This window comes from Fonsecaea erecta (assembly GCF_001651985.1).
Source record: "Fonsecaea erecta strain CBS 125763 chromosome Unknown Scaff1, whole genome shotgun sequence".
Lineage (NCBI taxonomy): Eukaryota > Fungi > Ascomycota > Eurotiomycetes > Chaetothyriales > Herpotrichiellaceae > Fonsecaea > Fonsecaea erecta.
Genome location: NW_017387244.1, coordinates 4,648,224 through 4,673,259, shown reverse-complemented (window position 1 = coordinate 4,673,259; position 25,036 = coordinate 4,648,224). Strand labels below are relative to the sequence as shown.

Here is a 25,036-nt window from a genome sequence, read left to right as displayed (position 1 = left end):
GCGTTTCCACAAACGACTGGCTGCGGTTGCTTATCCTCAGGATCGAATAATGCAGATTGCTGGTCGTCAGAATCAAGACTGGAGGAAGTAAGAGAACCAACAGGGGCCGAGTCCGCTGCTTCGGCCGAACAGATCAATGCGCGAAGAGCAGAGAGCAGAAGGAAATGAGGCTTCATCATGACACAGAACACGTTGAGCCGGAAGGGACGCCAGCGGTTTGGAGTGGGAAGACTCGGAGCCACGAGAGCAAAAGTCTGTATGCAATAATGAATGCAGCCCTACCAATGTAGGCCAGCTCGATAGAACTTCAGAACGAACCTTGACCCGTGCAATAATTGTGTAGGTCGGACGAAGCGCCGAAGTAGAAACAAATTGTTGGGCTTAACTGTCCTGTGTAGAGTCCAAATCGAAGGCGCGAGGCACCTGCTCAGGGAGGATCAACCGGAAGCGATTGCAGTTAGCAGACTCACCGGCATAGCAACACAACAGCAAGAGCAGAAATTCGAAGTTGTTGATGTAATCGAATGGCGTGTCTTCGTCTCCTTCAATGCGTAACCCATAACTAGCTAAGTGTAGCAGCAAACCAGGTCTCAAGATCTCACAACCATTATTTGATTTTTGAACCCATCTAATCCAGATTGTTCATTGAAAAGATCCTGGTATATCGTTAGGGTGCCCCTTTGACTCCTCAGTGGGCGTCACTGGTACAGAATGGAACGCAGAGTCCGTGGCTTCATGTGTAGATGCGGGTGTGAGAACGTGGTCGCCCTCGTGCTTTTCTTCGTTGTTGCCATTCAAGTCAATCTTGTCAAAGCCATCAACGGGCGTCTGTGTTTCCGAGGTAGGGGATGCTACCCGGCCAGGATTCCGTGGTGGCAATGCTGGAGGAACACGTTTAGGAACTTCGACCACTCTCGCACGGGCCATGACCGGCACAGCTGTCGAGACCTCGACATCCGAATCTACGTCTGAGAATGATTCTCTCCGCTCTTGTCGGTCTTCGCCGGTGTCATCAACGAGTTGGCTGTGTTTCCTTGGGTGATCATGTGCTCTTAGCGAGTCCCGTCGAGGACTATGCCCGGCACTCTTCGTTTCATCCTCGTCGGTTTGGGTACCCCGATCGACACTGGCGAGGCTGTGCGTGCTTTCTCTCCAGGTCCGGCTCCGGATTGAGCCATCAACGCTTCTGCGTGAGAAATGGGAGTAGATTGGACTGGTGGGCGATGGCTTGAATTCAAAGGCATCTGCACTTGGCCTTTGGTGGGTTCCAGCCTCGCGGATATTCAACCCTTCAGCTTCTAGCGCCTTCACTCCATACGGATCTGGATCGTCCTCGGCCGGAATGCCAAAAGTAGCGCCTCCTGTAAGCAGTCAGTTATGATGTCGCCACGCATTCGCCCACGCTCACCTTGTGGAAGGATCTCCATATCACTCGGAGCCGGTGCATCGGGGAGCAAACTGTCATCCACTTGTTCACCTTGAGCCGCCTTCAAAGTGTCCAGAAGCACCTGGTATTGCTCGACCGGCGGATATCGAACCTTGCCGACAAGGATATCTGTGACGCTGATCTGTTCTCCATAGAACCTTGCATTCTCGTCAGTCCGCTCAATGACAAGATTCCCCTCCAAAGCGACTCCAGCGTAAAGACCACGACTCTTGACGTATGACCAAATAGGCGCCTGGCGTTTTGTCAATTCACTGTCCAGAGCGCCGCCGACTCCTACGGGGCCGGCTGCAATGCCGACCTCTGTCCCCAAGGTAGTCCTCCATTTTGTGAAAGCCCCTAGGGCTTCGTATGTATTGATGACCAGCACTGTATCATAGATGTCGACTCCTGCAAGAAATCCAAAGGACAGATTTTGAGTCTGGATGCCGCTAGGAGGACTCCATTCTCCCGTCTCCGGATGCCTTCCGACGAGAACGCCAGCACCGCCGGAGCCACCAAAAAGCCACCCAGTCCGCATGGTTGTGAAAATAGCCAAACCGACGGCATTTTTGATGACACTGGCTGGGATCTTTTTTACTACCCGTTGCGTGCCTTGCGGGACTCCCACAGTTGTTGCGTTCCGGTCTTCCACCTTTTTGGCCTCCTTCTCTTCTATCTGCTCATAGAACCCGTCTTTGCAGAACCCACGCAGAATACGAGCCGCCTTTTCTGATTCCTTGTCCATTGTGGTAGGCCAGAATGCTTCGGAGCCAATTCTATTTGACAAGCGGTTGACCGGGGCTCCCAGCTTGTCGACAACCGCGTAGGCTTTATTGAAGCCAGGTTTCAGCGCCTTCTCGTAGGCGGTACTGGAATATCCTTTCGTCTTTTCCCACATCGTCGAATTACCAGATGATGTCTTGGTCGAGGTCTTGGTCGCCGTAGTATCCAAGGCTAGACCCTCCGCCGGTTGCGCCATGGCACCCGGTGAGAATCTGCGACGTGACTGGATTGACGGATTCGGGAGATGGCCTATTGATGATGGTCAGGGTAGCGGTGCACTCAACGTGCTCTCGCGATGAGCTGTTCACTTGCAGGGCAAGTCTAAATGGTTGCGAAAAAGGAATCAATCTGGGATGGTTCTGTCGCGCGCAGCCGACCTTGAACTCTTAAGCACCGCTTGGGCCGTTCAGCCAGCCAGTAATCCGGTGCAGCCGGAGTTCACAACTGAATGTTGCGATTCGGAGAGAGGCACCACGGGCACTAGGGAGTCAGACGTCATTGGCCTCAGATGCGCTATGGCGGTACCAGCGGCAGAGACATATCTTAGTCAGAATGGCTCAGTTGCCAGGTAAAGCAACTGGAGCCCGTTGGGATCCCAATGGAAAGGTGAGGGGGCCAAACAAGGCCAGCAGTCTGACCAAAATCAAAGCATGGTACACACCCTCGACACACTACACCATTGCATGTGACTGCATTGTCAGACTGAAATCATTTCGGTGCCGCGGCAAAGCTTGGAGGCACCTATCAGAGTAGAGCTGCCCTACTTGACCTCATTTCTCAGTCACTATCAGTCAGTCCTCGTGTATTTCGGACAGACACAAGAGCTGACGCTTCAAGTATTCTATTCTCCGTACCAGAAGATTCATACGGAGCAGCAGAGGGCAAGGAAAAGGCGAGAGGCTTCCGCGCCTCGGCTCGTCAGGATAATCAGACAACCGATTTTCGACTAATCACATGTGGACTCTGCCGACAAGAATATATTTCGCGTCGGTCTTCAGTCGGTCGTCTATCTCTGGGAAACCCCAGCGAGCCACTTCATCTTCTGCAGAATCGACCGTCTGTTCGCTATTCGCAGCGGACCATTAGCCATGCCTCCGATTCCACCTCTTTTCGTGCTCCAGATCCCGCCGACGTTGAATGCTGGGTCTAACGCTCAAGGCGAGCAAGGGAACTTCATATGCACCCAGGCTGCTCCTCAAGTTTATCTCCTGTCCTTCTCCAGTCCGCCGGACAACCGCCTTGTGCCAGCTTTCAACCAAACATTCCTGCTGGCGCTTGACATCATTGAGCACCGTCTCCCTCGAGGAGTAGTCATCACCACTTCATCCATTACTAAATTCTATTCCAATGGCCTCGACTTCGAGAACGCTATCAAAGATCCGACCTTCTTCCCAAGCAGTCTTTACCCGTTGTGGCGTCGCCTGATCACTTACCCAATGCCTACAGTGGCACTGTTAAATGGCCACGCCTTTGCAGGTGGCCTGATGACCGCCATGATGCACGACTATCGCATCATGAATCCTCACAAGGGTTTCTTGTGCCTCAATGAGTTGGATTTCGGAGCAGCTCTTCAACCAGCCATGGCAACCGTATTTCGGGTCAAGTTGAATATGACGACTTTCAGGAATATGGTCCTGGAGAGTAGGAGATATCCAGCCCTCGAGGCCTTGAAAGAGGGCATCATTGACGGCGTCGGAGGCGTCGATGAAACGCTTGCTTTTATTTCGGAGATGAAACTAACCCAGAAGGCTCAAGGGAAGTCGTATGGCCTGATCAAGGAAGAATTGTATCGGGAGATTGTCAAGGACCTGGACGAGGCCGCGGACACCCGTGCGAAGTTGGCGGCGAGAGATCTAGACCGCAATCATCGGGCACTGGAATCGAAGAGGAGGGTCGACGAGTATCAGGCCGTGGTCCAGAGGGCGAAGCTCTAATCACGGGAGAGGATCAGGCGGTCTGTGCACCAGGAATAGGAGCTGGTGAAATACCAATATGGTAGATGCACCCTTCTAGCAGGCTACAGTAATTAATTCCCGCCAGACTGGTTGGATTGAGTCACGCAAGGACTCGTATTCGTATTCGGCGTGGTTATCCAGCTCTTTTACGCGGAAGTACACTCTTCGATGGTAGATACGGCACCAGGGAATGAGCCAGTCTTGTACTGCACTAGCACATCCTGCTGAAACTCAGTCATGAATCATCACTGATGAGTATCACTGCGAGAACAACCTATTATCGAGGGCCCAGGTAGACAGACACCTAGGTGGGATTTTGCTTATTGGGGATACTCCGTATCACGGGCAAATAGCAGAGCTGCACAAATAAGCCTAGTGACAAACCTTTATTTATGAAGCGTTATGCACGTCGCAAGGAGCCGAACCGGACTGATCAAAAGGGTAAAATTTGCGGAATACGAGGCCTCGGCCAGTGGTGGCGACCGACTACTTTCCCCACGTATTTCAAGTACGAGTAACAGCGGGAGCACCGTTTAGGGGCGACTGCCCCCATAAGGGCCGCCCGTGGCGCAATCGACTTCAGGCTCACTAGGCATAAGGCATCGCACGCGAGCCTCGCCCAGATCCACAATTCTCGTCGCCCATTGCCGCCCATCACTCATTCTTGTGATACCCCTCTCCACTCCGACCAATTAACCTCCGCCCGAGTAGAATTATTTTGGTTTCCCGAGTGCGCCATCTCAAAGTCCGACTCAAACTACGTGGATTCCCTTTGATTGTTCTCGGGCCCGAGATTCTGTCCTTGTTGCCTGTCTTGCCTGTACATATTATCTTTACTTACCATATCATTCATTCTGCCTCATAATACATCCCCTCTTTAGTCTCTTTGCATATAAGGAACGAAAAGAATCGCAGCCGTCCGCAGCTTGACCCCCTTGATTCCGCACACAAACCCTCCTCTTTCTACACACGTATTCACGTATTGCCACGGCCGCGAATTGCCCTCTCGCATATCCTTCTTAATACCCAGTTCTTCTTCGTCCACCATGCTCCGTTAGCTTTCACACGAAGACTTATTTCTATCCGGTGCCCTGAAAAGGCCTCAACATGAATCCCAGTGGCCAAGGCGAACTGCCGGGCAGCGCAGCCGCCATTGAACAAAATATCGAGGAGAAGGAAAGGTCACAACTGGGCATCGTCACAGATCAGCAAAAGGACACCGAACCGTTCTCTGAGAAGAGTTCTGCCACTCCGGTCAGCCCTTCTACGCCCATCTCTGGCAACCCCAAAACCCCAATTGCTGCTGTGTCACCTACTTCGCCGACATCTCAATCTTCCGACTCGGATGCTCGTGCGGATCTCGCGAAGTTCGACTCGAAGATTGTTCAGATTCGAGATGTACCAGAGGGTGATGCTGCATTGGCTCACTTGCCAGAGCATGAGAGAGAGGTTCTGAAAAAGCAATTGGATGTCCCAGACGTGAAAGTCTCCTACTGGACGCTATACCGTTACGCGACCACGTGGGACAAGGTCCTGATTGCCATAGCATGCCTCTCTGCAATCGGCGCCGGTGCCGTCATGCCTTTGATGACCGTCGTCTTTGGCAACCTCAGTGGCACCTTTCAAGGACTGGTACTAAACAGTCTCTCATCAAGTTTCAATTCCATCCTATCGCGATATTGTCTGTACTTTATTTACCTGGCTATTGGAGAATTCTGCCTGGTTTATGTAGCAACCGTGCTCTTCATCTACACCGGCGAGCACATTACTTCCAAAGTCCGAGAGCAATATCTGAGGGCTATCTTGCGACAGAACATCGGATTTTTCGACAAATTGGGGGCTGGAGAGGTCACAACTCGCATCACTGCCGACACAAATCTTATTCAAGAGGCTATCAGTGAGAAAGTTGGATTGACTCTGACTGGTGTCGCCACATTCTTCTCCGCATTCGTTATTGGTTTTGTCAAGTTCTGGAAACTCACGTTGATCTGCACCTCTACTGTCTTTGCAATTATCCTAGTCATGGGTTCTGGGGGCAAAAAGATGGCTGGGTGGAACAAACAAGCTCTAGGAGCGTATGCACTGGGAGGCTCGGTGGCGGAAGAAGTACTGGCCTCGATCAGGAACGCAGTCGCCTTCGGTACCCAGGATAAGCTCGCGAAGCAGTACAACGTACACCTCCTCGAAGCTCGCCGCTGGGGAATACGAAGCAAGAGCGCGCTGGGCTGCATGATAGGAGGCATGCTGTGTCTCCTTTTCTTGAATTACGCTCTCGCATTTTGGATGGGTTCACGATTTCTGGTCGACGGCGAGACCACTCTTGCCCATATCTTGACCATTATCTTTGCCGTCATGATCGGTGCCTTCTCTTTCGGCAACGTTGGGCCCCATATGCAACACTTTGCCGCTGGGGTGGGTGCAGCGGCCAAGATCTACTCGACTATCGACCGTGTGTCCTCAATAGATCCTCTTTCTGATGACGGCGAAAAACTGGATCACGTTGAGGGAACTCTCGAGTTGCGAAATGTCAAGCATATCTACCCGTCACGAGCCGAAGTGGTGGTCATGGAGGACGTCAGTCTGGTCATACCCGCAGGCAAGACAACCGCGCTTGTTGGAGCTTCTGGATCGGGTAAGTCGACGATTGTCGGGTTGGTAGAGCGATTCTACGATCCAGTGGGTGGCGTGGTTCTCCTTGACGGGCACGACATCAGCACGCTCAACCTTCACTGGCTACGACAGCAAATTGCCCTCGTCCAACAGGAGCCGATTCTTTTCAGCCAGACTATCAGAGAAAACATCAGGAATGGTCTCGTCGGTTCCAAGTACGAGGACGAGTCGGAAGAGAAGCAAACGCAACGCATAATTGATGCCGCAAAACAGGCAAACGCTCACGATTTCATTTCTTCACTTCCAGAAGGCTATGAAACGCATGTTGGCGAGCGGGGCTTCCTGTTGTCCGGTGGTCAGAAGCAACGTGTCGCCATCGCCAGAGCCATTGTCAGCGACCCCAAGATCCTACTGTTGGACGAAGTGAGTAGCGAAGTAGTCTTTTCCTGTCACAAAGCCATTTATACTAACAATGACAAACCAGGCCACAAGCGCTTTAGACACGAAATCGGAGCGCATCGTGCAACACGCACTGGACACCGCAGCGAAAGGCAGAACTACCATTATAATTGCTCATCGGTTGTCAACCATCAAAACTGCGGACAACATTGTCGTCATGCAACAAGGACGGATCGTGGAGCAAGGCACCCATGACCAGCTGCTGGAACGGAAACAGGCTTACTTCAAGTTGGTCTCGGCTCAGCGCATCGGCGGTAACGACGATGAACAACTCGAACAACAAGTCCTGGCTGGCGAAGCAGAGCTCACCAAGATCCAGTCCACCAGATCTGGTAGTGCCGGAATGGCAGACCCGGACGACGAGAAGCTTGCATTGGGCCGGACAAGAAGCGGGAAATCCGTGTCCTCCAACATTCTCGCTGATAAAAAGGGCGAGAAAGAAGCTCATTATTCTCTCTGGACCGTGATCATGTTCATTGCGCGCTTCAACAGAAAAGAATGGTGGATCATGTGTATCGGGTTCTTCTTCTCGGCCATTGGAGGAGCCGCTCAGCCGGTTCAAGGCGTTTTCTTCGCCAAATGTATTGTGGCTCTGTCCCAGCCGCTGACTTTACGACATCAGATTCGACACGACATTGACTTCTGGTCGTTGATGTATCTGATGTTGGCTTTGGTGGATCTCCTCGCAATGTGTGTACAAGGCATCGCCTTCGCCTATTGCAGTGAGAGCTTGATCCAGCGTGCGCGGGACGGTGCTTTCAGAAGATTCTTGAGGCAAGACATTGCCTTTTTCGACGAGGACGAAAACTCCACAGGCGCCCTTACGTCCTTCTTGTCCACGGAGACTACTCATCTTGCGTCAATCTCTGGAGCGACACTGGGGACCCTCATTAGCTGTTCATCCACCTTGATTGTTGCGATTGTGGTTGCGCTCGCGATCGGCTGGAAGTTAGCACTTGTATGCATGTGCGCTTTGCCCGTCATCCTCGGAACAGGCTTCCTCAGGTTCTGGGTGCTTGCCAAATTCAGTGCAGCAAATCGGAAACACTACGAAAAGTCTGCTGGATACGCCTGTGAACACACCAACGCCATCCGAACAGTTGCATCGTTGACGACCGAGCGAGAGATCTACAACGAGTATAAGCGCCAGCTTCGGGCCCAGTTAGGCGACTCCCTCAAATCGAACCTAAAGCACGCCTCCCTGTACGCCGCATCGCAGTCTGCCATGTTCTTGGCCTTTGCACTTGGCTTTTGGTACGGAGGCAAGCTTTTGGTTCGAGGAGAATATGGTCTCTTCCAATTTTTCATTGTCTTTTCAGAAATCATCTTCGGTGCACAGTCAGCAGGCACCGTCTTCTCGTTTGCTGGAGACATGTCCAAGGCGAGGAATTCAGCTGCTGAGTTGAAGAAGCTCTATGATCGTCAGCCTTCCATCGACCCGTGGTCCGAGGACGGCGCGCCAATCACTCAAGTCGAAGGGACCATTGAGTTCCGAGACGTGCATTTCCGATATCCGACTCGACCAGAGGTCCCCGTACTCCGAGGCCTCAACTTGACCGTCAAACCTGGACAGTATATTGCTCTTGTTGGCGCGTCCGGATGTGGCAAGTCGACAACTATCGCACTATTGGAGCGTTTCTATGACCCGCTCGCAGGTGGAATTTACGTTGATGGCCATGAAATTTCAAGCCTCAACCTCAATGACTACCGCTCTCACCTTGCTCTAGTCTCCCAAGAGCCAACGCTGTATCAAGGCACCATAAAGGATAACGTCCTCCTCGGCGTTGACAGAGGCGAGATCAGCGATGAGCAGATCATACGAGCCTGCAAGGACGCCAATATCTATGACTTCATCATGTCTCTGCCGGACGGCTTCGCCACTGACGTCGGTAGCAAAGCAGCCCTGCTCTCTGGCGGCCAGAAACAGCGCATTGCCATCGCGCGTGCCTTACTCCGAGACCCCAAGATCCTCCTGCTGGACGAGGCCACGAGTGCGCTTGACTCCGAATCTGAGAAGGTGGTCCAAGCAGCTCTGGATTTTGCTGCCAAAGGGAGAACCACTGTTGCGGTAGCACACAGACTAAGCACGATTCAGAAAGCAGATATCATTTATGTGTTCGACAAAGGTGTTATCGCAGAGAAGGGCACCCACCAAGAGCTCATGGCGTTGAAGGGAAGGTATAGAGAGTTGGTGAGCCTGCAAAGTCTAGAAAAGCAGCGGTGATTCAGCGGAGCTGTTTAAATCTCATTTACGTCGGCGTTGTTTGGATAGCTTTTGGCCGGCGACGGCGGGTCAGTTTTTTGCCTTGGAAATTATGTGTATAGGCACCTCACTCCTGTCCTATGACTGTTGTAGTAGTTGGACACACATGGGTCATCCATAGAATGCGATCCTAAAGAATACCCAAAATACGCTTTATGCCCGGGCCGTCAATACTTTCTGTGAGAACATGACCTTTAGAGAGTTTATGAGATACCGATATCTCGAAGAAAACGCTGTCGGTCTAGAGATGACTCGTTCGACGACGTCGATGGCTACCAAATCATGTTCAATAGGTTAAAGCGTCTCTTCTCTATGCATGAGCTATCGACATTGCCAGTCGGTAGGGAGACGCCGTGTCCAGGGCTTTATCGTCAAGCTCCACAAGGCTGAGAAGGATTCCTGTATAACAAAGCCGATGAAGACACAACCTCCACCCCCGCCTTCAAGCCAAATGGAGACAATGAAGATGGGGATGGCAGTACCTTTTGTGGCTATCTTGCTGGCGGCGCGATTTTGAGCACACGGTTCCCGCCACGCTCAACTTGACAAGCTCCCTGACCCCTCTCTTCGGCGGAGACTTGAGAATGGTAGGCAGCTGAAAATTGGAAGGTACAAAGAGGGTCGGTCCGTGGGGCTCTTCTTCCGGTCCTCTTCCCAAAGGCTGAACAATATGCGTGTTGGTCATGAAGCCATCTACAACCTGATGGCTAATAACTTGTATTCTGCCCCATATAGTTGAACACGTAGTCTGGTCGGACAGTGCTAAGTATGTAGATGGTCGTTATTTAGCGCTCTCCTGCAATCTACTCCGGATTCCATCGCGGGAACCTAAGCAGGATTCTCCTCAACGGACTCAGTCATACTCCTCGACGCCCCGTTCATCCATGACATCCTGGAGCCTCCTGCCTTCCTTCTCCGCAATGAGGCTCAACATTCCCATAGCGATGTCCTTGATTTCGTTGTATGATTTCAAGAGCGAAATGTGCCTGTTGATGATGGAGTGAGCATGAGCGAGGGCTGCTTTCTCGTCTGCCTTGGACATCGACGGAGAGCCAGAAGAGTTTTCATGATTCTGAGCAGCAGCAGCAGCAGCAGCAGCTGGAGCTGAAGTTTGTATGGAAGGGGATTGAATTGATTCTTGGTTGTTTTCATTCGAGGTAGAGGTCGGGAATGACTTTAGTTGCCTGATTTCTCTCAGCTTTATGGATAGCTGAGCCTCTGTGGCGGAAATGTTGGACTTTAACTTCTCAATCGAGGCTAACAGCTTTGCCTGTCTTGCGTTGGAGGAGGCTTTGTCGCTCTGTTCTGATTGTAATGGCGTCGTCGGCTCTTTGGAGCTTGACTGCGCTTCTTCTTGTTGTGGTTGAGAGCGTTGCCTCTGGCAATGGGTTGTGTCAGGGAGTTGCTGGTCCGTCGAGCGACAGTCCAGGGGCGTGTTGGCCTCCATTCTGACAGTACTCAGACTCTTGCCGTTGGGACTACAAGAAGATCGTGCGATTTTGGAGTCAGTAGTCGTCTCGTTGTCGATTGCATTGAGACCTTCCTGTCTCACTGTGCTCAGAGACGATATCAGAAAACTTCGATCTGCTTAGATCTGCTTGAACATAGTCTCATTTATTGGTAGGACCAGAGGCTGGCGAGAATCCGCCTCGTCCAAGAGAAGAGAGTGACTCTGTCTCTGGACTGAGGTCGCTTTCCTTATTCTCACAAATGCGGCGAGGTCAAAATGAGGGGCATCAGCCTCGTGGCGGGAAATCAAAGAGAAACCAAAGAGAGAGAGAGAGACAGTGACCTACGACCCAATCATACTAAAGTAGAACACATGGAGACTTATTAGCCTCTTTTAACATGGTAGTGACAGAACGGGCGGCAGAAGTTACAGAACTCTGTACCTGGGCATCTAAGAATGACTGCTGTGTGGTCTCTAGCTTTTGAAAGACGCCGAGTGCGTCAGACATGTCCACTTCTCCGAAATCACGGCCGGAGCATTGCCAGATCGTGCCCATCTGGAAGCATAACTTACTGTCAGACAGAAATGATTTCACATTCTTCTTTCCTCCCACTGACAAACTGCGTCTACCTCTACAATGATCCTCTGCGACTTCTCTTCTAGACCAACTATACCCTCCGATGACTTGAGGACGCGCACATCTTGATGGAGGCTCCTAGATCCCTATCATATCCCTGATTGGAAGGCCATTCGGCCACCCACTACGCGCCGTCATGTTCACCATCACTCCCTTGCTCGGGGCGCAGAGCACGTCTCGAGCCTCGCAGTCAATCCTCGAGTTGGATGGTGGTATCAAAGTCTTGGTGGACGTGGGATGGGACGAACGGTTCGACACCCGCCAGCTCGCCGAGATCGAGAAACATGCCTCTACTCTATCATTCATCCTCCTCACGCACGCCACGACGTCGCATGTCGGCGCATTTGCGCACTGCTGCAAACACATCCCCGTCTTTACCCAGATCCCCGTCTACGCCACACCGCCTGTCATTGCCTTCGGCCGGACTCTCCTCCAAGACCTCTACTCCTCTTCTCCATTGGCAGCCACGTTCATACCCGGCTCGAGCTCCCCTGAAGATGCAACCGGCGTCGACGACAAAACCCGCTCCCATATCCTACGGCAGGCCCCGACATTCGAAGAGATCAACAAGTATTTCACTTTGATCACGCCCCTCAAATACTCACAACCTCACCAACCGACACCCTCCTCATTTTCCGCGCCCATTGAGGGTCTTACATTGACAGCTTACAACTCTGGTCATACGCTGGGTGGCACAATATGGCACATACAACATGGGATGGAGTCAATAGTGTACGCCGTGGATTGGAACCAAGCCCGAGAGAACGTTCTAGCCGGAGCAGCCTGGTTCGGAGGTGTTGGAGGCGCCGAAGTCATCGAACAACTGCGCAAGCCTACTGCCCTCGTTTGCAGCAGCATTGGCGCGACGAGAGCCGCGCTGTCGGGTGGTCGGAGAGCCCGTGATGAAGCTCTGTTGGCGCATATCAAGATCTGTGTCGCTAAGGGTGGTACAGTTCTCATTCCCACCGACTCAAGCGCAAGGGTTTTGGAATTGGCCTGGATCCTTGAAAAGGCCTGGTCCGATCCTACAAACGCCACCTCTTTAAAACCTGCGAGAGTATACCTAGCCAGTAGATCCGGTAACGCCACGCTGCGGCATGCCAGGAGTCTGCTTGAATGGATGGACGACAGCATTGTGCGGGAATTTGAGGGCGAGGACGACAACCCGGCGCCGGTGCAAAAGCACAGAAGAAGTGGCAGCAAGCAGATCAATGGAAAAGACGAACCTTCACGGCCTTTTGAATTCCAGAACATCAAGATTGTGGAGCGGAGAAGCCAAATGGACAGGCTCTTGAAGGCCGGAGGGGCTCGAGTCATCCTGGCAAGTGATGTAACGATGGATTGGGGCTTTTCTCGATCACTGTTGGAGCATGTGGTCCAGAGACCCGAGAATCTGGTGGTTCTGACCGAACGAATGTACACGCGCCCGGGCTCGCAAAGCCCGAGTCAAGTATTCTGGAATTGGTACGAAGAGCGTCAGGATGGCGTCGCTCTCGAAAAGGGGCTCCCCACGGGTGACTGGCTGGAGCAGGTACAAAGTGGAGGGAAAACGCTCAAGCTACGAAATTCAACAAAGGCACCATTGAATACACAAGAGAATCAAAGATATCAACAATACATGGCGACTCAAAGGCAAATACAAGATTCTCTCACTTCAGCCGCCGAACGAGACAAGGCTGGCGCAGACGATAACATCGATGATGAATCCAGCTCCTCCTCCTCGGACGAGTCAGACGACGAACAACAGGGTCGGGTTCTGAACGTGTCAGCCGCTCTTGGTCACGGAGCACGGAATAAGCTGGCACTGAGCGATGCGGATCTCGGGGTCAACATCCTCGTCCGCAAGAAAGGTGTTTATGATTACGACGTGCGCAATAAGAAGGGACGAAATGGGCTCTTCCCATATACGCATTCGCGGCGGCGTGGTGACGAGTTTGGAGATTTTATCAAGCCAGAAGATTTCCTGAGAGAGGAGGAGAAAGAGGACCACGACGCAGCGAATGACACCAAGGCTGGAGGTCAGCTCGGACAGAAGCGTAAGTGGGACGAGGCGAACAATCCCAGGCACACACAACACAAGAAACATCGAGGAGCCCCGGCGCGAGCGACATCTCGCGAGCCTGCGGCGGACTCGGACACAGAGAATTCGGATGACGACGACGACGAAGTCGAGCGAGAGGGCTTCCAGGGCCCGGCCAAGGTGGTATATTCGACCTCTGAAATTACGGTTAATGCCAAGCTGGCCTTTGTGGATTTTGCTGGATTACACGATCAACGCAGTCTGCAAATGCTGATCCCCTTGATTGGACCGAAGAAGTTGATCCTTGTCGGTGGAAATCCTGCTGACACGGTTGCTCTGGCCACTGATTGCAAGGAGCTTCTCGGGATGAAAGTGATTGGAGCAGGAGACGAATCAGCCACGGAAATATTTACTCCCACCGAGGGCCAAACTGTGGATGCAAGTGTCGACACGAACGCGTGGGTTGTCAAGCTCAGTCGTAATCTGGCGAAAACGCTCCATTGGCAGAATGTGAAGAACATGGGAGTGGTGACTATCCAGGGTCAGCTCAGGGGCGAGCCCTCGGGAGACAATCTGCAGGAGGATCCGCAGACCAAGAAGCAGAAATTTGACACGGCGGTATCTCTTGCAGCTGACTCTACGCCGGCACCTCCGGTCGAGCCCGTTCTCGATGTACTGCCCGCGAGCCTGGCGGCGTCGACAAGATCCGTCTCCCATGCCATTCACGTCGGCGACCTGCGTCTCGCTGAGCTGCGAAGATTGATCACGCTGGATGGTCATATCGCCGAATTCCGCGGCGAAGGCACGCTGCTAGTCGACGGCATGATCGCCGTCCGAAAGCTCGGCACAGGGAAGATCATCTTGGAGGGAGTGCCAGTCAGTGCCACGGCCCTGACTCCGCATAAGATGGATGATTTCACGCGAGTGAAGCAGAAAATCTATGACGGACTCGCAGTTGTTGCTGCCAGTTGAGGGTGAAGCATGGTGAAGACTGGGCCCAGGCGAACCGTGGTTTGCCGTTCTTTCCAGCCATGGCCTTGCTCGGCTGTCACAATCTGCGTCTTCGATAACTGTCAACTACCGCTGGATCTTGTGTTTTTGACTTGACAGCGATGTTGGTTTCCGTGTTGCTGCTGGACTTGCAGAGCTCGCAGCCGAGATGCGCCCTTCACGATCCAGGTAGGCATGCCATAGATATGTCCGACGCAGTCATAGTATATTTCTGTCACTGTATGGCAACACCAACACCTTGTGACTGGATTGCCATGTCTCCGCAGCACGGGCATGACATGAAGTCGGTCGTTTGCAAATGTTCTCGCAGTCAGAGCATGTTGGTGGCGCAGTATCAGTGACAGAGGATCATGGCAACTTGTTTATATATGTTCTCCTAGTCCCTCGTTCTTCGATTGCAACAGTCCAAACAGCATCTTGGCCCCCTCGTCGCCACGGTCATTCCCTGTCTCTCTTGCTTATAAGCAAACCCTCTTGGTCCGTGGCCTCAGCCATGGCGTGTGGAGCACCTCCTTACTTTCCGATGGCCATGCCACTCCCAGCACAAGGACCTGGCCTGATTGGCAAGACCGTCTATCATTACATGACCCGTGATGGAGGCCCACCGAACAAGGGCGCTCCTCCGAGCGCACCAACGTCCTCTGGTGCGCCGCCGCCGTATTCTCTGATGCCCCCGTGTCAAGGACCATTCGGTCCCCCGCCAGGTCAAGCTACTGGTCCATTCATCATCCCTCCAGGAAATGGATTCCCGGGAGCAATGTGCGTGCCTAATGGACCACCACCACCACCTCCTCCTCCTCCTCCTCCCACGGCGCCAACATGGTTTCAACCACCACCTCCCCCAGCGGCAGGCTTTTCAGCTCCCCCACCGCCACCGCCAAATGTTGCAGGAGCAGTCGCCTACGCAGCGTCTCAAGCACCCGAGCCACCGGTCAGCGGAAACCGAGTCAAAGATCAACTTCTGGTGGTCAAAGACAGTGGAGGCCATGGGCACGTCGCGTCCAAACACCTGGCGACATTCCATCTTTTTACCTACAACGTCATTGACAAGTATTCGGTGAATGCCCACAACCAGTTTTACATCCCACCGCATTCGTGCGAGCCGTTCCGTGTGATGACGGCGGCGTATTCGATGCCCATCGAGGAACTGATTGAACAGCTTGACTGCATCAAGGTGGCGCCATCCATGTATCCACGCTATGCCATCGGACTGGCAGAGGCGTTTGATATCGGGAATGGGTGGTTCCAAGTGGGCAGCAAGTTCCATCTGGACGAAGACAAGTCCAAGCAGACCATCAAGGAGGCATGGAGCGACAACATTGGCGAGGCCGGCGAATCACGACCAAAGTATCTCATTCGGTTGCCAGGCAAGCGACCTGGGTCATGATTCGACGTTGCGGAAATCGTGCTCATAGGCCAGATCGATCACGCTCAACATGGACGGACATTTGCGGCAGTGAGAGGGGATAGTTAGTGGCTGTTCGGGTGGTCTTGCCTTGTGCAGTTAAAGGATTTTGTTGCTGGGCGCTGGCCAGCACGTCGACTTCAACGGGGAGGATTCGTCCTCACGGGCCGAGCTCGAGCTCTCTTTCCTGTTTAGGGCCAACGACGTCGAAGAGACCCATCGAGCGAGCGAGCAGGGCTTGATGGTATTATTGTGCTGTGTGCTGTGTGCTGTGGACGATGCCCACCCAGCTGGTTGGTCTCACTAGGCTATCCTCTCGGCTAGGCAAAACGCAGGGTCAGCGGGAGTGGACCATTCAGATAAGGGGCCTTGAGTTACTTGGGGTTCGTCATTTGCATGCCATATGAAAGGGCAATTCTGGATCGAGCGAGAGAGATACGAAGATACATAATAATACCATATCAATTCCTCCATCCTCCCTTCCCTTCTCTCTCTCGGCCTTTTCCATACACAACTTAATCCACTCTTTTTCCATCTCTTCTGGGCCCTCTTCCAACCATCATGGCAGCCGTGTCCCAAGACTTCTCTTCCCAGCCCTCGGCGGCCACCACATACCCCGTCGCCCATCCATTATGTCCGCTCACGGCGGCGGAGATATCCACCACGGCCTCACTGCTGCGGTCGGTGTGGCCATCGACGGTCGACCTGCGCTTCAAGGTCATCACGCTGGACGAGCCGCCCAAGAAGTCGATGGTCCCGTACCTCGACGCCGAGCACTCCGGGTCCCCTCTGCCTGAGATCCCGCGCAAGGCTTTTGTGTCTTACTACATCCGAAACACGGTGAGTTGTGGACAAACCCCGCCCCCAATTTATCATTTGCACTATGTCCCCTATGTCCTGCCTGGATTGTCACGTGGACGGAAGGATATCAGCAAGGCTCCGGAATGACAAGGTTGAGGTTGTCTTTCGCCTCTCGTGGACCTGGTATGGGTTGATAACGGCGGGCGACTCAAGTTATCATTTCCCCCCTCCCCCCGTCTTTGTCACACACATACACTGGGGGGGGGGGGGGGGGGTCGCCTGTGATCTATCTTTTCCAATCATCATCGTCCCAACTACCAACAACATGGACGGGTTCCGAGAAACATAAGCTGACAACTCGGGGATGGGGCAATTAGAACCGCTTTCACGAAGCCGTAGTCAACCTGTCCGCCCGGACCGTGGAGAGCAATGTCCGCCTGGGCCCCAACATGCACGGCAACGGCGACTACGACGAGATTTTGCAGGTGGAGAAGAACGCGCTGGAGGACGAGGCCGTCAAGGAGGCCATCAAGAAGCTCCAGCTGCCCGAGGGGACCGTCGTGTGTGCAGACCCTTGGATCTACGGTCAGTTTTTTTCTATTGTCCCAACCCATCTCGGTTTTGTTGTTGTTAATGGTCCGGTGGAAACAGGCTCGGACGGCGTCAACGACGACGAACGCATGTACCAGGTCTTCCTGTACATGCGTGACCCCAACAACCCCTCGGAGGTCGACAGCAACCATTACGCCTTCCCGCTGCCCATCTCGCCCGTGCTGGACTGCAACGAGTACAAGGTGATCCGCATCGACTACCTGCCCACGGGCAAGGACAACACCATCCACGAGCCGCGACCCTACCAGGCCAAGCCCGCCAACGAGTACGTCCACGAGTACCAGGCGCTGCGCACGGACCTGAAGCCCCTGCGGGTGATCCAGCCCGAGGGCGCGAGCTTCACGCTCACTCCCGTGGGCGAGACGGGCCACGTGGTGGCGTGGCAGAAGTGGACGTTCCGCGTGGGCTACAACCAGCGCGAGGGCATGGTGCTGTACGACGTGCGCTACGCCGGCCGGCCCCTGTTCTACCGCCTCAGCCTGAGCGACATGAACATCCCCTATGCCGACCCGCGCCACCCGTTCCACAAGAAGTCGGCCTACGACCTGGGCGACGCCGGCGCCGGCGCCATGGCCAACAACCTCCAGCTCGGCTGCGACTGCCTGGGCCACATCCAGTACCTCTCGTCCGTCATCGCCGACGACAAGGGCGTGCCCACGCCCCTCGAGAACTGCGTGTGCGTGCACGAGCAGGACGCCGGCATCGGCTGGAAACACACCAACTACCGCACCGGCCGCGCCGCCGTGGTGCGCCAGCGCGAGCTGGTGCTGCAGAGCATCATCACCGTCAGCAACTACGAGTACATCCTGGCCTTCATGTTCAACCAGGCCGGCGAGCTGATCTATGAGGTACGCGCCACAGGCATCCTGTCCACCCAGCCCATCGACCACGAGCTGGACAAGGTCGGCGTGCCCTTTGGCACCGTGGTGCACCCGGGCGTGCTGGCCGTGCACCACCAGCACATCTTCTCGCTGCGCGTGGACCCCATGATCGAGGGCCACAACAACCGGCTGGTGTACGACGAGGCGCACGCGCTGCCGCTCTCGGCGGACTGGAACCCGCACGGCGTGGCGTACGAGGTGGCGGAGACGGTGGTGGAGCAGGCGCAGGGGCTGGACCTGAACCCGGAGGCGAACCGGGTGTTCAAGATCCAGAACACGGCCGTGCGCAACCCGGTCAACGGCAAGCCCGTGGCGTACAAGATCCACGCGCCGCCCTTCCAGAAGATGCTGTCGCTGCCCAGCTCGTTCAACTGGAAACGCGCCGAGTTCGCCGACCACAACATCTACGTGACCACGCACCGCGACCGCGAGCTGTACTCGGGCGGCTGGTACACGAACCAGAGCCGGGGCGGGACCGGGGTGCGCAGCTGGGCCGGCCGGGCCGACAGCGTGGTCGACACCGACATCGTCGTGTGGATCCAGTTCGGCATCAACCATGTGCCGCGCATCGAGGACTTCCCCGTCATGCCCTGTGAGATCCTGAAGGTGAGCCTGAAGCCCGTCAACTTCTTCGACCGCAACCCGGCCCTGGACGTGCCGCCGAGCGAGCAGCACTTTAACCGCTCCACCTTGGTGAGTGAGAGGCACCACCAGCCCACCACCGAGGCGGTCGTGGGCAAGGCCGGGGAGTGCTGTGCCGAGCAGCAACAGCAGCCAGCAGACAGCAAGAGTAAATTGTGAGAGATGATACCAGGGCAGACCTGTGTCCAACCACAACAACCACCAACGGACGAATGAAATGATCAAAGGGATCTTACCAGTCAAAGAATGATGAGACTTGAGTTGGGGGGGAGGGAGGGAGAGCAAGGAAGCTAAGAGGGAATGGAGGAAGGAAGGAAACTCTTTTGAAGGAGTCGTGAAACGATGAAAAATGATGATATGTCTTTCTAAAAGAAAATACACACTCACACGCTCACACACAACCTCGCTATTTGCCATATGGCGCAGAGAGAAATATATATATTTACTCCATACTACTATACTACCGGCGGAACTTGTGTGCTCCTCACGATGACCGGTGACGGTGATGAGATGATCCAGAGCAGGCGGTGCATAAGACCGTCAATCCGATCGTATTAGACAAATAACAACGAAGTCCGCCCCGAGGCAGATGAATAGCTCGGTAGGAAGGTCGGAAGGTAGACACATATTACCTCGAACCTCTCTATCTATCCCGCTCTCTGTCCATCTGTCTCTCTATCCATGTACATATATGCATGCTTTGTGCAAAGAACGAAGTGATGAATGTCTACGACACGCAGGCAGAATTGGGCCGTTCATAAGCTACACAGATCTACATCAACAATTTGTCTCTCCGTAGAAAACGTGCATAATACAGAGTACAGAATACATATCTACCTCGTATCGTACGCAGAGCACACACATCAAAATTCCCTCTTAGCCGGGACAGAATCGGAAAATGCAATAAGGATCAGATATGCATAGCATAATCGGTACATTTCAGAGGCGGGAATTTGATGTATACAGTCAATCAAGACGGGGCCACCAAAGGAGCAAGCACCAGCTCACTCACTTCCTGACCAAAAAACCTGAATCGCTTTCAAACTCCACGGCTGCAGGCCACAAAGTGAAGAGAGAAGAGAAGAATATCCCTTGCTGAGCGCAACACTCATCAGGGTCGTTTCATTGCATTGATCCTATCGCACATGCCGACGCTCCAAACCATACAAGTAGCATAACTTTGTCATTAGAAGAATTCGCCGTTCCCGACCCCGTCTGGTCCACCGGGTTTCTTGGTGCTCGGATCCGGACTCCTCGGGGGCGTCATGTATAATCTCCGGCCGTCTTGACCACCTCCCAGGTGTGAACTGGGTTCTTCTCCTGTCCGTGAGACGGGATACGGCACCGGAACCACGCCACTTTCCTGATCCCCGGTTGACTCGTGATACGGCGCGTAGGGCTGCTGCACTGGCGGATGCTGTGGGGGGAGGTCGTACCGCCCGTTGTATTTGTCGTCATAGCTCGAGGCCAGTCCAATATCGCTCACGTTGTTCGAGTCGTAGAAGTCATGGCCCCCATAACTGCCTGTCCCAACAATCGGCGGCTGGGAAGTCGGCATACTTTGGCTGTTGGCGAGCAGCGTGGCGCCTTCTTCATCTCCGGCCACATTGTAACGAGGTGGCTTGGCCGCAGCCCCCGTGTAGGCGCTTGGATGGTTCAGGGTGTTCAATTTTTGGCCATTGGCGCCAAAGTCACTGCCTTCGGTGTCTTTCCGGGACAAGTCATAACTACTCGGGTCCTCGTTGCGTCGATTCTTCCGTCCCTTAAACAGCCATCTCGCCGATCGGCCCGTCGCTCTGAGCATATCCATGCCATTGAAAGCATCGAAAATGGCCTTGACCCCCAAAAAGCCGCCTTGGTAGGAAACGCGCGTCGACCCCTCCCCAGCGACAGTCTCGGACATTTGTTCCTTGGAACCGATCACATACGGTTTCCAGCTAAACGACCAGATGTGAAAAATGGCAAAAAAAGCCATCTCGATGCACAAAAGCATCGCGGGTATGCCGACTTTGATGTCGGGTGTTTGGATACGTTTGGTGGCCTTGATAAAGCCGGCGCTGGTGAGGATGGAGATGACAATGGTCTGCCAAAAACTCAGGAAGATGACCAATTTGATGGCCGTGATTTTGAGGAGGGGCTTGTGCTGGCGAATGTCGTCCTTGATCTGAATGTAGAACTGGATTAAGCAGAACATGGCGACGGTGATGGAAATGGTTTCAAAGACCATGACCCAGATGTGGGAGAAGGCGGGACTCAGCGATTCGAGGCAATACAGGTTGACGGCTTGCGTGATAACCGACACAATCGTGAAGAAGACGCGAATGAAGCAATACTGAAAGACCGAGACCCAAACCACCTTTTTGGACACCAGTCAGTTTGTGATGCCCAACACACGCAGGCAATGAAAAAACACCTACATTGAACCATGTCAAGCCACTTTTGGGTGTTCTCAACCAACCCTTTTCCGGGCCCCCGGTACAACTCTGAAAGTATTTCATGGGCCACACCCATTTCTTCGGTGTGATGGTTCGAAAGTAGATCTTTTGCTGGTGCAAGTCCGGAGCGAGGTAGGCGCACAACAAGGAGAAAAAGGAGGCAATGGCGAAGGCTTCGTAGCAGTCGCGGATGACTTCAAAGTAGACGCTGTGTCGGTAGTAGTAGAAGGAAAGGAGCGAGACGGCGGCGTAGATGGGGATCATGAAGAGGATGCGGATGATGTGCTTCTGTTCCCACGGTTTCAGGTAATGCGTGGCGTGCATGACGATGAGGAAGAAGGACACGGCCAGGGCGACGATGGTGAAGATTGCCGCGACCCAGAGACCGATGGTATGGAAGGTGTGGCCATGCCATATCGCCTCTTCGGTGATGGACAGGTCCTCATCCGTCGAGTTGCACTTTGGCCAGCCCATCGTGGTGGGTTTATTCTCGTTCGCTCGTTCGTTCGCTCGTTCGTTCGTGATTGTGGTGCTCAGGTCAAAGACGGAGGAGTCGCATTCGCATCGCGTTCGGCGCAGGCTGAATAGGGAGAAAAGTATAGTTCTAGTGAGAGTTTCTCCGACAGAACAGTGGCGTGGCGTGACGTGGGCGGCTGCAGTCGCAAAACGAGTGAAGACTGCCAATATCAGGGCCTTGTTATTGTTCAGATCGAGGTGTGGGAATAGAGAGTGAAGGGGGATTGATTGACTGTGTTGGTGCCTTGGGTGGGTGGTTTCAAAGGGTTTCAAAGAAGGACAAAGAGATGGGGAATCAAGGTTCACATTGAACAAAGTTTAGACGCAGCTTTCTCGGTCGGGTGGCTTGGGGGCGTCGCTGCGCCGCAAAAGCTGACAGCTCCAAAGGGTTAATGGGGGGGTAACTATGGGTACTAACTAGGCCTACACATGCCCTGGCCGCCCTAAAGCCCGCCTGGAACAGGAGCCAAGTGGCTAAAAGGTGGGAACGAGGCAACAGCTGAAACGGATCTGCCTTGCAGTATAATTATTCCCGCACTTGGCCAAGCAAGCATCCATGCATCCAATGCGTTCCATCGCCTGACTGGTTGGCTGTACACACACAGTCAAGGCGGCTTGCGCCCACATACAGTACCAAGGCTGGTGAGGCTAGCGAGGCTCCTGCAAGCACTCCAAGATTTGCCCGTAAGCTCGCACAAGCCCTTTAATGCTAAGTGTTCCTTAACACCTTCCTCCGTATGCATAACGTGAGGGAGCCCACCATGGACCATCATCCATCGGCCGGACGAAGTGTCTATATTTAATCTCCCCCCAAAGCACGTGCCTAACTACTACATAGCTAGCTCAACATGTTCCCCTCCCTCCGTGGCACCGGTGATAATGATTGTGACGGTGATGGTGCTGACAGCCATATCGTCGTATCTAGTCCCGAATGAGAAGCGAAATGAACAGGCTGATCCTTCAGGACCATTTATTCAAAACTAAACCGAAGTTTCTTTTTCCATTGCACTCTCCATGTCATATCCTGGGGTATATTGTGAATGCAGCCATCTGACTGACGACAATGATACAAAATATATACAACCAACCACAATCCTCATCCTTCGTGCCATGTAGCTTGCAGGATTGGGCCAGAGTTGAACTGGCCCGAATCCCGCTTGAGCCGCACAGTTTGTCAATGGGCTGACCGACTGACTACCAAGCAGTCAAGTCGCCGACCTCTGCCTCCCCGAAGGTACTCGACTTGGTCATCTGCCCCACGCCGTCTTTGACCTCTCCGTCCGGTCCGCCGATGCCCGGTTTGTTCATGATGTCCGGAAGCACCTCTCGGAAAAAGCCCAGCAGATAGCTGTTCACTTGCTCAAATTGCAGCAAAAAGGCATCGTGGCCTTCGGGGCTGTCGATCTTGCCCAGTCGTGCGTTGGGAATGCAGTTGGCCAATTCTTGTTGCTCGGCAATGGTGAACAGGCCATCCGACTCGATTCCCAATACTAACGTCGGTTGCTCTATTTGTGCGAGAGCCTCTTTGACGGTGGGGGCCCGATTCCGCGAAACATCGTGCGTATCCAATTTGCGCGTGATGGCGATGTAGCAGTTGGCATCAAATCGGGTCACGAATTTAGTGCCTTGGTACCGCAGGTAGGATTGTGCCGAGAAGTAGTGATGTGTCGGTTTCGACGTCTTTTTCTCGACCACGGGCACAGGTATGACGAACTCGGTAGCCCCGTTGAACTGTGGGTCTTTGAACGTCGCCGGTCGCTCCTCGCTTTCGGGAGACTGGCGCTCGGAGGGTGGCTGGGACGCAGTGCCATTGCGGGACGCGGGGCGAGAATCGCGAGATCCTTTGGCCCGCTTGTGCCCATCGTTGTGGATGCTCCAGTGCTCGTTCTGAACACCGTTGGTCGTCTGCCCGTGATTGATGGAGGGTTTCTTCGACAGATCGGGGGCATTGCGACCAAAGCGAGCCTCGAACGAATCCCGACTTCGGTATGTGAGGAGAGCCGACATGCGGGCGGCGCCCAAGCCCGCGGTAGGAGGGTCTTCAAACGAGTAGTACCCGTCTTCATATTTAGGGTCCGAGTAGATGGCCTGCCGTTGCGCTTCGCCCCAGCTGATGCCCCAGGCGCTGTGCGTCGCGGACGTGGCTATGGGTGCGATGCTCCGCACGTAGTCTTTCCCAAAGTACGCATACTCCAGACTTAGCATGCCTCCCATCGACCCACCGATCACGCAGGCGATCTGTCGAACCCCGAGATGGTCAAGGACAATTTTGTGTATCCTGCCACTGATCGTTAGTCTAGTTGACCAATTGCCTGGCTCTGCTGTTTTTACTCACCGCACGTCATCTCTTATCGTGGTCAGAGGAAACTCTGGCCCATATCTGCCCTGTGTCGGGTCGCCATCCTTGTACGTCACCGGACTGGCGCTGCCGTAGGGACTCCCCAGACTGTTCAGACAGACGACAAAGAATCTCGTCACATCAAATGCCTGGCCGGCCTTTCCCAGTAGTGGTCCCCACCAGTCGGCCACATCTGCACTGCCGCTAAGGGCATGACATATCACCAGAGCATTGTCCCCGGCTTCTGAGAGCTGCCCACGAACGGTATATGCAACGGGGACATTTTTTAGGACGACGCCGGATTCAAGCGTAAAGGAGGGAACAATGACGATTTCCTGCTCGGAGACGAGTTTCGCGAAGGGGTTTTCAGGTTGTCCATTGGCACTCTCTACGGGATTTAGTAGCTGTTCAACCATGGTTGTTGGGCGGAGGGGGGACAATGGGACAGCGGGGAAGAAAGACAAAGTCTGGGAACACTGACGGAGTCGCGGAGAGACCGTGTGAGCCTCCCCGTTGGTTTTTGTATCCTTGTAGGCCATGGTGGTTGACCAGACCCGGGATTGACCTGGATATGGCAAACTCTTGCTGAATGAGCGGGCGTCAGGTGCGGGTGATGGGAAGGTTTTTATTGAACAGCGTCGAGAGAGGGAGTTAACGAGCTGATGTGAGATCCATCGACTCACGAGCTCTGGTCTTCGACTCTCGCGTGGTATAACTCGGTTGGAGGAACAGCTGCTACTGTGGTGAGTCAAAATGAAAAGCGGTCGAGGGGGAGAACTGTCCGAAAAGTGG

The 25,036-nt window shown here is 53.9% G+C and overlaps 9 protein-coding genes across 9 annotated transcripts; 5 read left to right on the top strand and 4 right to left on the bottom strand.

Annotated features, from left to right (window-relative positions):
- Positions 1-642: 642 nt before the first annotated feature.
- AYL99_01669 (hypothetical protein) lies at positions 643-2,405 on the bottom strand (the record flags this gene model as incomplete). Its single annotated transcript, XM_018833185.1, has 2 exons — positions 643-1,361; positions 1,409-2,405. The coding sequence occupies 2 exons, from the start codon at positions 2,403-2,405 to the stop codon at positions 643-645; spliced, it is 1,716 nt and encodes a 571-aa protein (XP_018699064.1).
- An 892-nt stretch (positions 2,406-3,297) lies between these two features.
- AYL99_01668 (hypothetical protein) lies at positions 3,298-4,143 on the top strand (the record flags this gene model as incomplete). Its single annotated transcript, XM_018833184.1, has 1 exon — positions 3,298-4,143. The coding sequence occupies one exon, from the start codon at positions 3,298-3,300 to the stop codon at positions 4,141-4,143; it is 846 nt and encodes a 281-aa protein (XP_018699063.1).
- A 1,128-nt stretch (positions 4,144-5,271) lies between these two features.
- Positions 5,272-9,457, top strand: AYL99_01667 (hypothetical protein; the record flags this gene model as incomplete). The annotated part of the gene is made up of 2 exons (XM_018833183.1): positions 5,272-7,197; positions 7,259-9,457. 2 exons carry the CDS (start codon positions 5,272-5,274, stop codon positions 9,455-9,457), a joined length of 4,125 nt encoding a protein of 1,374 aa, XP_018699062.1.
- An 892-nt stretch (positions 9,458-10,349) lies between these two features.
- AYL99_01666 (hypothetical protein) lies at positions 10,350-10,943 on the bottom strand (the record flags this gene model as incomplete). Its single annotated transcript, XM_018833182.1, has 1 exon — positions 10,350-10,943. One exon carries the CDS (start codon positions 10,941-10,943, stop codon positions 10,350-10,352), a length of 594 nt encoding a protein of 197 aa, XP_018699061.1.
- Positions 10,944-11,719: 776 nt separating this feature from the next.
- AYL99_01665 (hypothetical protein) lies at positions 11,720-14,575 on the top strand (the record flags this gene model as incomplete). Its single annotated transcript, XM_018833181.1, has 1 exon — positions 11,720-14,575. The coding sequence occupies one exon, from the start codon at positions 11,720-11,722 to the stop codon at positions 14,573-14,575; it is 2,856 nt and encodes a 951-aa protein (XP_018699060.1).
- Positions 14,576-15,107: 532 nt separating this feature from the next.
- AYL99_01664 (hypothetical protein) lies at positions 15,108-16,001 on the top strand (the record flags this gene model as incomplete). Its single annotated transcript, XM_018833180.1, has 1 exon — positions 15,108-16,001. One exon carries the CDS (start codon positions 15,108-15,110, stop codon positions 15,999-16,001), a length of 894 nt encoding a protein of 297 aa, XP_018699059.1.
- A 579-nt stretch (positions 16,002-16,580) lies between these two features.
- Positions 16,581-19,114, top strand: AYL99_01663 (hypothetical protein; the record flags this gene model as incomplete). The annotated part of the gene is made up of 3 exons (XM_018833179.1): positions 16,581-16,859; positions 17,198-17,405; positions 17,472-19,114. 3 exons carry the CDS (start codon positions 16,581-16,583, stop codon positions 19,112-19,114), a joined length of 2,130 nt encoding a protein of 709 aa, XP_018699058.1.
- Positions 19,115-20,141: 1,027 nt separating this feature from the next.
- AYL99_01662 (hypothetical protein) lies at positions 20,142-21,864 on the bottom strand (the record flags this gene model as incomplete). Its single annotated transcript, XM_018833178.1, has 2 exons — positions 20,142-21,311; positions 21,373-21,864. 2 exons carry the CDS (start codon positions 21,862-21,864, stop codon positions 20,142-20,144), a joined length of 1,662 nt encoding a protein of 553 aa, XP_018699057.1.
- A 1,236-nt stretch (positions 21,865-23,100) lies between these two features.
- Positions 23,101-24,660, bottom strand: AYL99_01661 (homoserine O-acetyltransferase; the record flags this gene model as incomplete). The annotated part of the gene is made up of 2 exons (XM_018833177.1): positions 23,101-24,184; positions 24,242-24,660. 2 exons carry the CDS (start codon positions 24,658-24,660, stop codon positions 23,101-23,103), a joined length of 1,503 nt encoding a protein of 500 aa, XP_018699056.1.
- Positions 24,661-25,036: the final 376 nt, after the last annotated feature.